The 15,635-nt window shown below is 30.9% G+C and overlaps 1 protein-coding gene across 7 annotated transcripts in view; it reads left to right on the forward strand.

The window, feature by feature from the left end:
• LOC139512293 (kinesin-like protein klp-3) overlaps nucleotides 1–10,700 on the forward strand; it is a 43,268-nt gene extending 32,568 nt beyond the window's left edge. For all 7 annotated transcript variants that reach the window (XM_071299806.1, XM_071299831.1, XM_071299815.1 and 4 more), the window contains 10 exons: nucleotides 317–433; nucleotides 2,396–2,545; nucleotides 3,263–3,379; nucleotides 4,183–4,356; nucleotides 4,806–4,942; nucleotides 5,998–6,061; nucleotides 6,670–6,875; nucleotides 7,353–7,539; nucleotides 8,130–8,225; nucleotides 8,721–10,700. In XM_071299806.1, the coding sequence (XP_071155907.1) occupies nucleotides 317–433; nucleotides 2,396–2,545; nucleotides 3,263–3,379; nucleotides 4,183–4,356; nucleotides 4,806–4,942; nucleotides 5,998–6,061; nucleotides 6,670–6,875; nucleotides 7,353–7,539; nucleotides 8,130–8,225; nucleotides 8,721–8,852 (1,380 nt within the window). In that variant the 3' untranslated portion in view covers nucleotides 8,853–10,700. The remainder of the gene's footprint in view (nucleotides 1–316; nucleotides 434–2,395; nucleotides 2,546–3,262; nucleotides 3,380–4,182; nucleotides 4,357–4,805; nucleotides 4,943–5,997; nucleotides 6,062–6,669; nucleotides 6,876–7,352; nucleotides 7,540–8,129; nucleotides 8,226–8,720) is intronic.
• The last annotated feature ends 4,935 nt before the right edge of the window (nucleotides 10,701–15,635 follow it).

Consider the following 15,635-nt stretch of genomic DNA (forward strand, 5'->3'; position numbering starts at 1 on the left):
AATTTCTGTAAATTACTTACTGAAGTATTCATGAACCATTTTATTATCATCATCTCTGTGGAACATTTATGCATGCTTAAAGCACACAGTTTTCATTTTAATTATTGAATGTGGTTGATAAAAGACACAAATGGAATAATGTTTTATAGAGAATATAACAATGTCAGCATTCCATTTCAAAGAACAAATTAGTATATATTGGTATTATGTTAAGACATGAAATATCATTGAAAATAAGTAGTGTACACCAGTCAAAAAGTAGCAATTTCAAAAGTTGTACATTTGAAAGAATTATTTCTTAAATGATTTAATTTAGGTAAAACAACAAGAAGATAAGATCACATCATTGGAAGTAGAGAGCAAGCAAGCTGAAGCCCAGTTAGCAGTATTACAAGAAAGACCAAAGACAGCCATGAGACCTAAAACACCTCAGGTATTGAATTTGATTAATTTGATTAAAATATCATAACAAATGGTTTCATTCAAAACCATTTTCACATATAGATATGATCATTTTGCTCATTTTATTAAATTTCAAAGGGACATAACTTTTTAAATGGGTTACAAATTCTTAGTGAAATAGTGAAGGAGGAAGGTAGTTTCGAAAATGGAGTGAACTTAATGTTTTGGGAGTGGAGGGTTACATCCTTGTTCATGAAATATTTATTCTTTCCTGCCTTACCTACTGTCTTTGTCTCTAGAGGAACCTTTTGTTACTGTATATAAAAGGGAGATAACTTGAGGTATTACTATATATAAAAGGGAGATAACTTGAGGTATTACTATATATAAAAGGGAGATAACTTGAGGTATTACTATATCACTCAATCCATCACCGGTCACGTCTCAGTCATTACAGCTGAACGGACGTGCTGGGCCAGCTCTCCTTTACCCGCTATCTTCGATGAGGGTTTACAGTTAGATATCAACGACTTACTGCTTAAGATGACAGAAACCGATCCATGCCGTACAGATAGACGTAGCGGTTGGCGTACCCGCGTTAACATGCACTCCAAAACCATTGTATTATGGGGAGTGTTATGCCGATTAACGTCCGAGGGCTGTATCCTAGGCTGTTGGGTGATACGACCTTCATTTCACTGCCTCACGGCTTTGGTCCTGATAATGCTTCCTGTCATCTTTCGAACTATGTCCGAGATCATCTACCAGTACTCCATCATCGAGGCTAGCGGGCTGCCAAGCTGACCAAACTGGCCCTGAAAGCAGCCGTTAGTGAAGAATAAACAACAAAATAGTCAAAAACCAAAAACAACTCACCAAAACCAAGATGGCGGCCTCCATATTGCGACCTCCACTACTTGTTCCTGACCCATGGCTCCAGAATATTTAAAGCTCACCAAACGCCTTCGGGCACCGAGCCGACCGTGCGAGGGCTGAAAGGCCAGTCAAGGTCGTTAAACACCACCACATATATATTACTATATATAAAAGGGAGATAACTTGAGGTATTACTATATATAAAAGAGAACTTAACTCAATAACATATACATAAACAGATCGCTACAGCTTGTCACGTGACTCTAGCAAAGAGTCTGTCAATTTTTATTCAAAAGGTAGAAAATATGCTTGTCTAATTTAAAACTGTTACTGTAATAAACATACTTACTTTTGAAGATGTATAATTTTAAAAATGTATACTGTTTGTATTATGAACTATGTTGTAATTAATATTGTGAATAATATGCTCCTGTTACGCAGCCTTCTGCGGCTGAGTTTTCTTTGATAAACTATGAAACTATAAAAGACTCAAAATCAGTTGAAAAGTGGTTAGCCGCCGTTGATCACTATAACATTTTGTTATTATTTTATGAATAGTTACAATTCTAACCATTATAATTTTACTTTTGTGTACCACATCTCATTTCTATACCCCCGCTTTGAAACCGCTTTGAAAAAAGGGGAGTATACTGTTTTACCTCTGTCTGTCCATCCATCAGTCTGTCCGTCCCATGAATATTTTCGTTGCATTTTTCTCAGGAACTACAATGCCAGGATTTCTGAAATTTGTTTTCAGGGTTTATATAAGTCAGCTATACCGTGTGATGCATTTTCAGATTCAGCACTCGACAACTTCCTGTTAACCGAACACTTATATCATTTTACACATGATGGCCAAATTGAAAATTTTCGTTGCATTTTTCTCAGGAACTACAATGCCAGGATTTCTGAGTTCTGGATTTCCAGGATTTACCGAACACTTACATAATTTTACACTATTGACATTATCCACTTGCGGCGGGGGTATCATCAGTGAGCAGTAGCTCACAGTTACACTTGTTTTTACTGAATATGAGACATGGTTTTCTATACCTCCAGCTTAAAAGAAAGTTTTAATCAGTATGTAGATTATGTATTATTCTGTATGTATTAACAGGTAGTAACAAAGGTTGTGAAGGAAGAAACAGTCAACCCAGATGATGTAAAACAGCTTAATACCAGTGTTATACAGCTGAGGAAGGCCCATGTTCATCTGAAGATGGAGGTCCAGAGATATTTTGATGGTCTTAAAGGATCAATAGGCGAGGTACATATACACTCAAAGATCTCAAACTAATTACTGTGTGCCACCCAACACTTTGAAATTGTTTTTGTGTATGCCCTATTTATTGGCATGATGTGTTTTGGTCTGTGCATCCATCCTTTCGTCCATCTGTCTGGGTTTAGGTGAAATTTTTTGGTCAAGGTAGTTTTTGATGAAGTTAAACTCAACTTGAAACTTAGTACACATGTTCCCTATGATATAATGTGATCATTCTAATTTAATGCCAAATTTGAGTTTTTACCCCAATTTCACGGTCCACTGAACACAAAAAAGATGATAGTGCAATTGGGACATTCATGTACTAAGGACACATTCTTTCTTGTTTTTTGTAAAATTTATTGTTACGACAGCAACACAGTTCTTTTTCAATTTCATTTCTGTAGCTCATTGGTTTGATTATTGTTGTCAAACTTAATCAATAAAAATATATGGATATAGAAATATGTAGTATTGTCTACGGTATATACAGATATGTGAAAGAGGGAATTCATAACATGTTGCAATTGAAATCTAGAAAACATAAACTATGAACTGAACAGGTATACAGTATATGAACATAGAAAGCTAGAAAATTCAGTGAAAATTCAGTAGCCTAAACAACAAGTTAATTACATTATGAAAACAGACTTTACATAACCTCACTGAATGGTGTTGAAGAAAATATAATACCTTATAATTGTACATTTATACAATTTTCAGTGTGTAGGTGGTATGAAGAAAATGAAGAACTCTGGAGCTGCTCAATCAGAAGAAATGGAAGAAGTCAGGGCATTGTATAGAAAGGAGGCTTTACAGAGAAAGATACTTTATAACCAGGTACTGTGTATTTACATAGATTATCGAGGGTGGTAATTGGTTAGTTTCGTGCAACGTGTTTTGCAATTTTTATTTCCCGTGCAGCTGTGAAAAAGTTTTGTTATTCACTGGGAAATTTTTAATTGTTTGTTTATCGTGAAATGGCATTTTTGTTTTGGGTTTTTCCGTGCAGAAACCCCCCTTTACCCCCCTCATTATAGGATGCAAGTTTTTATAAGATGTCTATTTTCAGTTTAACTAGTTTTGAAAAACAATTATATTAAAGTTGCAGAATGTAAAATTGATGCATACTAGTCTTTGTATTTTAGAACTTTCAATCTTAACAATTGCAGTTTGATGTGTTCTGATCTTTAATTTAATACCTTTGAAATGTATTTTTATGCCACTGTTCTCACTGGTGAATGCATTAAGTGTTACCCTTGTCTCTCTCGAACGTATCAAGAAATTGGTTTCAGTTTATATCTAACTTTAGTTTGCCTCAACCAAATAAACTTGTATGCAATGCTTATTACCACAGTAAACAGATCAAGTATGAATTTGGTTGGTGTTACATTTCTGTTCTCGAGTTATCCCCCTTTATAACTTTATATTCAAGCGGGAGCATTATCTGTGTCCCATGGACGCATGCTCCATTTATTTTATTTCAGTGATATGGATGAAATTTAATCATTTAAGCTTCAGTAATTACCCCAAGTTTGATAGCCTACAAAAATTATGATTGATTAAAAGAAAAAAAATATTGCATGCAGATTTGTGACCATTTAGAAATTTGTTGTTAATCTGAAATATGTTTTTATTCACAGTTACAAGAAATGAGAGGAAATATACGGGTGTTCTGCAGAGCTAGGAAGGATGACAGAGCTGAAAATTGTCTCAAATTCCTCAATGACCAAGACCTTGTGGTCAACAATCCTCAGAGTGGAAAGAAAATGTTCTCATTTGACAAAGCTTTTGATCCAAATACTTCTCAAGAACAAGTAAGAACAATTTTAGGATTTTTTAAAAATTTTGGTTGACATTTGATTTTATTTATAAATTGCTTTTAAGAAAAAAGCATTTTATTGAATGCTAAAAATCATAGCTCACATTTTCCAACGAAATCCATGAAAATTAGTTTCCCACAAAAACAAATGAATTCACACAATATTTTTTTCTCTATTTCTCTTTGAAGTAAGCTATTCCTATATATATAAAGAAAAAAGAAAGGACAACTACTTTTATTAATGTTCAAAATATTCTATTCATATTCAGGATAAACATGTAAATGCTATATCAATAAATTCTGCTTTTACTTAAATGATTGATGTTGAATAATTACTTGAAATTAATGATCCTTGATTCCACTTCTTGTATATACAAATGTACTTTATAATTTATCTCAATAGTTAATAATAGTTATTCATCAATTGTTTTAATGTTTTTCTAGGTATTTGAAGATACAAAGGGCATTATAACATGTTGTGCTGATGGGTATAATGTATGTCTTATGGCCTATGGTCAAACAGGGTCTGGTAAAACATTCACCATGATGGGTCCTGATAGTAACCCTGGTATTAATATCAGGTAGGTGGTCTACGTATAAAAGGGTCTATAATGTATGTCTAATGGCCTATGGTCAAACAGGGTCTGGTAAAACATTCACCATGATGGGCCCTGATAGTAACCTTGATATTAATATCAGGTAAGTGTCCATATAAATAGGGTGTATGAGGATATCTTACTTGTTTTTACAAAACATAAGTGGGGCCTCTGTGACCAAGTGGTCTAAGTAGTTACTACTGTCATCACTAGCCAGTCAACACTGAGGTTGTGAGTTCGCACCCTGCTTGTGTGGGTGCACTCAACTCTAAACTTAATTGACTAGATTTGTCAGTTTTCCTTTCATAGGTCAGTGGTTTTCTCTGGGCTCTCCGGCTTCCTCCACAAATAAAACTGGCCACCACAAAAAAGCCTAAATGCTATGCTTAAAAGTGGCATTAAAACACAAAAAATCAATCAATCATATAAATGGGTCTTTAATATATTCAAAATAGACAAAGTGATGCATATCAGATAGGGTCCCTGAAAAAACTGCATGATAAGAATGGACTAAAGATGAATTATTTTACCATGATATTGCATGTCATTTTGTCTCAATCATTGTTTAGAACTGATCTATTGTGAATTACTTTTGTTTCATTATAGACAGTTTCTTATAAACGGTAAACGTCTTAATACTGTCTTTTAGCACGGTAATTACGTAAGAGTATATTGCTACTTAGCAACAATATTATAATCATATATAGTTTAGATAAAGATTTTGTTCTATGAAGCGTTCTTCATTATTCTGTTAGAATATATGTCATAATGATTGGAAAGAAATGAACAGGTATTACCATAACAAAACATTCTCTGTGTTATAAAAATTTAATTATTGGGGTTTTAAGTTAGTTAATTGCTTTAATTCTTATAATAAAAGAAATGAATTTTGAATGCACAAACAAAGTATTGTCATGAAAATCCCAAAGCAAGATTTTTATTATTAAAGTTGGTCGGTATAGTTTTGTTATTTTTTTTTTAGCCCTGCATGTTTATATTTACTTCAACTGTTGAAATTTCAACATATATTTTTCTTACAGGGCAATAAATGAGTTGTTTAAAGTATGTAAAGAGAAAAAGGATACTGTATCTTATGTCTTAAAGGTATTTATTAATGCAATAAGATGTTGATGCCAGGGAATGACGATAAATTGTTTAATGTTTGTAACCTTTGAGAATTTGCCTCAAATCAAACATACTACAGACACTAAATATTGACAATTCTTGCTATATGACAAAATATATATACAAAATAACACATGCATGTAGGACTTTTGTGTGAACAATTTATTTAAAGAGAGGTGAAAGATTCAAAAGGGAAATTCAAACTCTAAAATAAAAAAAATATAACTGACAATGCCATGTCAAAAAATGAAAAAAAAGACAACAGTACACAATACAGAGGGGGGTAGGAGGGGTCCTGATCCCGAAATCCCGGGCTTAAAAATACGAAATCCTGAGGTCCTGAAATTTGAAAAAAAGAAATCCTGGATCCCGAATGCGTCAATCCCGAGCTTAAAAACACCCGATCCTGGAGTCCCAATAAAGGTCCTATCCCCCCTTCAATACATGAATCAGAATACTAAAGACTTAGCAACACTACCCCCTCACTATTAAAAAATCTCTTGCAGCTTCATATACACTTTTATGATCATTGTTTATGATTTTCTAAAAAAAAAAAAATTTCATACAACTTAAATTGTATATTCCAGGTATCATTAATTGAAATCTATAATGAGACAATTCAAGATTTACTCACAAAGGAGGCTAAGACATTAGATCTGAAGACAGCTGGCAATAAAGTCAATATACCAGGGTTGACAGAAGTTGACATTAAAGCTTTGGATGATATAAAAAAAGTTATGGCAATGGGAGATAAGAATCGAACTACTGCTTCAACTAAGATGAACTCTACCAGGTATATGAAATATTATCTGACAAATAATTATAAGTGATGTATTTTTAACATATTTGATGTAATCTACATTTTAGTGTTTTTATGATATGATTTGTTGAGAGTCTTGCTTTGTACATTTATTTATTGTAAGTAGAACAGCTGATTTAAATACTTTATTAATAAAAGGATTTATTGATTGATTGTTGTTTGCAAATGTCCAATGGCAAATATTTCATGCATGTTCATGCTAAGAATGAGTGATAAAAGGAGATATTAGGTATACATAATTGAGACAGCAACCCAACAACACCAGAAACCAAAAGGCATCTAGAGATATAACATTGAGGCATAAACAATCGCTTGGACCAAGCATCAACTACTTAACTTGCTAATATGAAGACATGCTATCTTGAAAATCATATATATATGTAGCTGTACTTCAGGCTTCTGGTAGCCTTCATATAACATATCATGAACTTTTACCTATTTCTTTTCCAGTTCACGTTCACATTTACTACTGTTGTTGTCTGTAGAAGGTACAGATAAAATTACTGGTGCAATATCTAAGGGAACTTTGACCTTGTGTGACCTTGCAGGGTCAGAGAGAATTTCTAAGACAGAGGCTGAAGGACAAAGATTGGTAGAGGCAGCTGCTATCAATAAATCATTGTCTGCACTGGGACAGGTAATTATAAATTGCAACATTTGATGTAATATAAAGCTATTTTCACATTGAAGGCTGCTCTGGAATTTTAAATTAAACCTGAATTTTTTTTTTATATGAAACAAAATACAGTCAACCTTCTGTATAGTGTTTTTGTCAGTGGAACATATTTTTTTGTGAATTACTTCGGAAAATAAGAGTGTACAATGTTTGTTTCCTGCACAATAATCCTGGTCACGGCACCATAGTATTGGGAAGAAAACAAAAGTTGAAAGATTTATAGGTGTAAAACATTAGCCAGATTTACAAACAGAGTACAATTGAATAATAGAATGACATAACAAAGTAAGTTCCCCAACTATCAACATCAAGAGGTTAAAGTTTGTTTATTTCTCAAAAAAAATAAATCTCATCTTTATGTCTAGGGAGCATCTGATTGCTTCCAGAATTACTTCTGTTTTCCAATACACGAGGATGACATACTCTTTGTTGATCTTGCATACCATATGTTTAAATTGAACAATAAATTTCAAACTGTTTTCCATATAGAAAAGTAATCAGAAAAGAAATTTAAATGCTTGTGGAAATACTAAGATGGCTGTTTATTTTAGGTATTCACATCTTTAAGACAGAGTCAGTTGCATATACCCTACAGAAATTCTAAACTTACTCAGATCTTACAACCATCTTTAGGAGGAGATGCCAAGGTAAGCATTGATGTTGCAGCATTGATAAATATAACCAAAAATCATTCTTAGACCCAGAAGTAGTTACATGGTTGTTGTTTTTTTTTAAATTTTATTTGACTATTTTTAATCATTTTAAAACAAATTTTAGTTATTTTATATAGTTATGTCATTGTGACATGAAAACATGAAAAAAGTAGAAAACAACTTCTATTAAAGGCCTTACTGTGACCTATAGTTGTTCATTTCTGTGCCATTTGGTCTCTTGTGAAGACTCAAGAGTTGTCTCATTAACAATTATACCATATCTTCTTATTTATATCTAAGGTCTTCATTTATCATTGATGTGAGTCTTTCTAGTTTACCTTAATTTTCAGGCAATAACATTTGCTACAATTCTCTAGTCAAAGGGGAAAAAATTCAAAAAGCCTTGAATTCACATTAAAACAGATTTTTTAAAGTGTGTCTGTTCATGAGTGTTTAAATTTTCTCAACTTACAAATGTATTTTTTGTAGGCATGCTTGTTTGTGAATATAAGTCCAGATTCCTATAATTATTCAGAGACAGTAAGCACACTGACTTTCGGTTCTAATGCAAAACAAGTAGCATTAGGTCAGGCTAAACAGAATATAAAGAAAGGAAACTAGTCACGGGAAAGACGGAGTACGAGTCTCGTATATATGTCAGAGGAATTTATGTCGTTGTAAGAAGATGAAAAATTTGTAATCTTTAAGCCATACTACTTTTTGGTTTGCTCTCAGATAACAATGTAGAGAGTTGTCTACAGAAGTAAGCTTGATAGATAATTCTTTGAAATTTAAATGTGGTGAAATAAAAAGCTGCTTTTCAATGTATGTGAACCATATCAAGTATCTGAGAAACTTGTAACCAATATATGGCCTTATCTTTATATTTTATGCGCATGTCTTCATGGAATTTCATCATTTGTATTGAAAATAGTTCAGTTTTGCTCAAGACCTTCTTTTTCCTACATATAAACATTCTTACCATTGAGTGTTTCAAAGTATTTTGTCTCACAAACAAGAAATATTTTATCAAGCAATAACATATGAATATTCATGACAACACAAGTGTTGGTATTTTTTTTGGAGAATTGACTGAAAATTTCTATCATTTTTATATTGTATATTTTCGAAATGTCAGGTCTGTTTTTCATAAACTACTATATCAATTTAGGTTTGTGATATTATAAGAAACAATCTTTCATAGAATATTCAACAAAGATGACACTTTTATTTCTGATTTCTTTAATTGGCATACCTCTTGTCTTTTCTGATTTCTTTGATCTCTATGTGTAATTATACAACATTCTACAGTTCTGGTTTTTCTTGACAATGTGTTGAAATAAGAGTGTAAACTACATAGTGATTTGTTAAGCCTGTCACCATCAAAGTGAATCTGTGATATTGTATCAAGATATTAACATGTTGAATTTTGAATTTATCTATATTTTTTGGCTGATAACAGTTTGTTGATGCATTGATGCGGGTGGATGATTTAAAAAAAAAGGGGGGGATGGGGGACCCATGAACAAAGCGGCAGTAGGAGTGTGACTTGAAAAGTCTATGTATTAACCATATTTGTATCTACATCAGAGATGCATGCATTAAGCAAAATTTGTAAAATAATTTATTTATTAGCTAGCAAAAACACAGTACATGTATATAATTCAAAATATTCAAAGATTCTACTGTCCAATTTATTTGCTAAGAGCTGTAACGCTTACAGCCCGATTAACTGATGCTGAAACCTGTATTGTATATTTTGTAATTAGTAATTTATTTTCTGTGATCCATGTTGATGTATTTTATATAATGACAAGACACCGAAGTGAAGAAAAGATCAGTTTTTGAACATTTACAAATTTCAAATTCTATTTTTTCAAAAACAAACAAAAAGTATTGGCTTATTAAGTGAAATTGATCCATCTGCTTAACTTTTCATTTTTATTTTGTCTATGTTAACAAAAATAGAGCATATTTCGTAATTTTTTGTATGAACTACTAAATACATGTAATTCCAAGCTATTATATAAGATTCAAAGTACACTGATCAGTTGCAAGAAACTGGTTTATCATACATACGGCTCCAGTTGTATTTGTCTAAAGTTGCAAAATTGGAGCTTGAATAACAATGTTATATAGGGTACTCTTTTTGTTAAATAAAGAGTAGATGTCAAAACTTAAAACTGATTTTTCACAGAAGTGTTACTAAAATAATACAAGTAGCAATGTATGTATAAAGAATGCCTCTTGATTTGCAGAATTCCTCAGAATATTGTAATATCTTAGTTATTTTAATCAGAACGTGTATGGATAAGTTTATTTATTATATAATAGGAATATGTGGGCATTTAGTTATACATGTATTGCAGTGACAGACTAAAATGTGAAATTTATGAATAGATGATATTGTGTAATAATTTAAAACCCTCACTTCTTGCAACCCTTTTATGTAATATTTAAAAAAATAAAGCAAAGATCTAACCATACAGAATGACATTCAACTGTTTACCCTGTGTCTTTCATTAAGTTTTATTGACATATGTAAGTATGTATATTTGTTTGACATTGTCATTGTACATGTATATGTAAAACCATAAAAGTTTATGTAAAATGTCTTTGTCAATAATGTTAACATTGTTGTAAAAATTGTTTTTATAGCAATAATTTTATCTGTGATAGAAGATTACTGGTAAAATATGACTTGAAATACAGGAAGCGTAGTTAATATGAATTGTCTTATTTTTAAACACATTTTAGAAATAGAAATATGGTAAAAAAAATTGAAGAAAAAATATGCCTCTATTTGTTTGTTCAAGATTAAATTCCAATTCAATATTATATGTGATGTTGAAACTGAATAGAAAAAAATAGGGTTATTATTAACTGAAAGAAAAGAAAACTATTATATTTATTGTCAAGAACATTTCAAGAAGGGGAGATAACTGAATGTATCTTCAAAGCACTGAGATATTGGTTATTAATTGTATTATTGATAAACTTATTATTTTTTTGTGATGTTTCCATCTTTGAATTTTTGTGTGCTTGGTATGTATAAGTTATGTACAGAATGTCAGTTCATTCCATATTTTTTTAGGTAAACCATTATAAGTATTATATATGTGTCTGCTGCAGTCTTGAGTATTAAAATGGATTAAAACTCGTCTTTAGGCTGATTGGCTAGGCATCCATTCAATGCTAAGTTTTTATGTAATACATATTTTTGTGTATTACTGCTTAATCATATACTTGTTTAAGAAAGTGGATCATTAAGGTCAAAATTGGTCCTTTTTTTAAATAGTTTCATGTTTGTTGTAAGTTTCATAAACTCTGGGTCTTTAATGACAATAACATCCTTTTAGCTTTCTCAAGAAAAGTTAAATATTCATTCATTAATTATCTCTTTGATAATTTGTTAAGTTTTTATTGTTATTTAAATGGATTTCAGGACATTTTTGTTATTTAATAATATGAAGTCTTTTTGTAGCATGATATGAGTTAGCAATTTCATAAGTTTGGAATACATGCATATGATTTAAGAAGGATTTTTATTTCTTTATGTGATTCATTTGTGTACATAATGAACTAAATAGGTACTGTCATAAACAATCTGTTCATAAAAGTATTTTAGACATTTAATTTATGATTTTTAACAATTACAGATTTTTGTTTAGTCTCTTTTCAGTTTAACCAATATTTCCTGTAAATACAGCCACAATTGATATTTATTAGTTTTTTTTAAACAGGCCTGGACAGATTATCAATCTGAAATTTGGTGAGAGGAAGGCATAATTTTTTTTTTTAAATATATTAAATTTTATTGTACAAAAATTCTGTTTTTAGGACTGAGAACAAAATATATTTAAAAAAAAAACCCAAAATGTAATTATCTGTGGATTGTATGATGAGCTATGATATTTTAAAAATGAAATTGTTGATTTCTTTTAAAATGGAGCTCACAAAGACAATACAATATTTTCCTTAGATTTTCTCTGTTAAACAGCTAGTTCTAGTAAGTCTGTGATCACATTTTTGCCAGAGTAGTAAAAGGTTTTGTAGATATTTAAAAAGGTATGGTTGCACAATCTAGAATTTTTTCATTCATTTTATCATCTGTAAGATCATTTATTTACATGTTGTTTTTTTTCATTTCTTTAACACTGCCAAGAAATGGTTCATGCAAATATAAAAGATAAGTTCACTGAAGTATTTTTTGAGATTTTTAATAAATTTCATGAAACTTTATTTACTCTAGAGTGAAATGATTGAACCAAAGGAATAAGCAATTTATTTTCTAATTTAATTTTTCTGAAAGGTAAAGGATTAAAATCAATTGACAACCATAAGCGTTGAAAAAGAAGTGAATAGCTTCTGGTCAAAACTTAGATCTTCATATTTTAAAAACAAAAATGATTGATTTATTCAGGTAAATGTAAGTCAACAAATACAAAGTGTTATGACCATTATTGTTTGTATATAAGAACATTTCTTTTCATAAAATCTCCATGATTTTGTATGGCTACTTTGCCGGACATACAATTCATGCAATGAACAAATGTCCGTCCCCTTATAAACATGGCTGTGATAGGCTGATCTTAGTGCTCTAGATTTCAGATATTTTATAATCCGTCCAGAAATCACTCCCATTATTTTTTATCATTTATTTTGTCTTTGTTTATAGGTTTATGTCTATATTAACTGATACAGAAATTTACAAGTGTTATGATTGAACTTTTTACCCTTAGATTCCATTAAATGATAATAAAATAAATATTTGTTTTTTCCTTGGTTTTTATCGTTCATAAGTACATTTATATTTATTTGTCAAGAATCAGTTCTATTCTTTTCTTTTAACAATGAATAGAATATATATGTTTGATTCAAGAAGAATTTCAAAGAATATAAGCTAAATGACTGAAAGAAAATGTATTTGCTTTTCTACAATTTAAGCCAGGCCTTGCGGTCATAAAACTTTCGAGCACGATTTTTGTACTCAGACTCAAGAATCAATCAATCAAATTGCTGGATTTCACATTTCGAGCATGATTTTTGTGCTCCGAGCACTGAGCAAAGTTTTATGCCTTCAAGGCCTGGTATTAATCCTAAATCAAATTTCTATCACATAAGTATTCCGTAATTGGTTCACTAATTCTTGTTTCTATCAAAACTTAAAATTCTGATTAATATAGCTTTGTTTTTATCATTTCAGTTAAAAATAGTCAACTTACAATTTCTGCTGTTATATATATTCATGTCACAGCCAGTATTTTAATTTCTGCTAATCCAAATTTCCATCTCTTTTATAATTGCACAAAATATTAAGTTTTTTATGCTAATTTAAGTATTTGCAACATTGTTTTGTATATGTTCTACATAGTTTCATCTTTTTAATAAATAGCAATCGGTATATAGTGTGCACTCATTATTATCTTGAACCAGGAAAAGTTGAATCCAAGGAAACTCAAACATCAATAGATTAATCTATCGGTAGTTAGTTTGAGCATACATTAAAATTGATGAACCAATCAATTGTCTGTAAAAGTTACCTCCCACTTCTACTAAATTTAGAATACCTTATCCTAAGATATTATTTGTTTTACATATTTAAAGTATTTTGTTGTATTCTATATCTGTGATAATGGTCAATTAACAAACTAGTCTCAAAATTTACATTTTCCATCCATAAGACAATAAAATTAGACGATTCAGAATATATTGCATTCTGGGTATAATGTTTTTCAAATTGTATACCAAAACATTGTGAATGGTTCAAAAAGGCTGAAATCATGGAAGTTCAACCAATGATATGACATTATTTTCATTTTGGCCTGCAAAATAATTAGCATCGCATTAACTATTTACACAAAATTAGAGAAAACTGTGAGGAAAAGTAATAGCTGGTAAATAAAATTTTGAGGGCTGTTTTTTGTTGACCTATTTCTTTAATAGAAAATGTTATTTTCCACTGTGTTATTAGGTTTATTGATGCAATAAATATATTTTCTGATAGCCGTTGTTGTCTTCTATGCATACAAATATTGCTGTAAATTCAGATTTTTATAAGCAACAAGAGTCCACATGCTAAAATGTCTCTCCTACTTTTAAGACAATTGATTTTAAATTGAAAGTCTTAAAGTTTTTACTAAAAGAACAGAAACAAAAAATCTATGACAATGAGGTGAAGGTCAGATAAATTGTGACAGACAGACAATTACAACTTAAAATTATTTACGACAACAAATACATGTATAGTTGACCTATGGTCTATGCTTCATGAATAACATTCCAAAACACAACAAGAGTGCATACGCTGAAATGTCTGACCTTCTATACTTATGATTGATTCTATGTTGAAAGTCTATAAAATAAAGCTTTACCATAATTATCACATAAACGTGATCTAAGAAAATAAGGACAAGGTCAGATAAACCAAACAAAAAATGTATATACACCTTACAATTATTCAATACATCAAATATAGCTAACCTATTGCTTTAAGTTTCTAAGAAATAGACTTAACCAAAAACACTAAACATTGACCAATGAACCATGAAAATGAGGTCAAGGTCAAATGAACTATGCAAGACAGATGTGTACACCTGACAACTAAATTAAACTGGATTACATATAGTAGACCTATTGCTAATAATATCTAAGAAACAAACTTAACCATGAAAACTAAACATTGACCAATGAACCATGAAAATGAGGTCAAGGTCAGATGATACCTTCCAGACAGACATTTACACCTTACTATTATTTGATACAACAAATAAAGATGGCCTATTGCTTCAAGTTTTTAAAGCTTTCTGCACATTACTTAATATAGTACTTATAGGACACAAAAACTTAACATTGATCAATTAAACATGAAAAGGAGGTCATGATTTAGATGAAACCTACCATACTGACATGTACTCATTACTGTCATTACATACACCACCTATTGTTGACTAGAACTCATAAGTGAGAAATTCACATGACAATAAAACAAAACAAAACATTTCAAGCAGTCATTGGACCATGAAAATGAGGTGAAGGACATTGGACTTGTGGAAAATAGCAACATCATGTATCTGACTACAACATATGAAGTTTCCACGTCTTCAAACTTTCTGTAATACTAAGCTAGCTTTATACAAATAGTTTACAATAAAACAGCCAAACAGCAATGCCTAGGCTTCGCATACTTCACAGGCAAGTCAAAAATAGCATTCACTTTCTTGTATTTTTTGCTGATTATTAAATGTCTTAACTAATTCATCAGCAAAAATTTCTCCGTTTACAGTATTTGGAATACATATAAAAATAAGATGTTGTTTGATTGCCAATAAGACAACTTTCCACAAGAGACCAAATGACACAAACATTAACAGCTATATATAGGTCTCTGTTCAGCCTTTAACA

Source organism: Mytilus edulis, chromosome 1 (genome assembly GCF_963676685.1).
Source record: "Mytilus edulis chromosome 1, xbMytEdul2.2, whole genome shotgun sequence".
In the NCBI taxonomy this organism is placed as follows: Eukaryota; Metazoa; Mollusca; class Bivalvia; order Mytilida; family Mytilidae; genus Mytilus; species Mytilus edulis.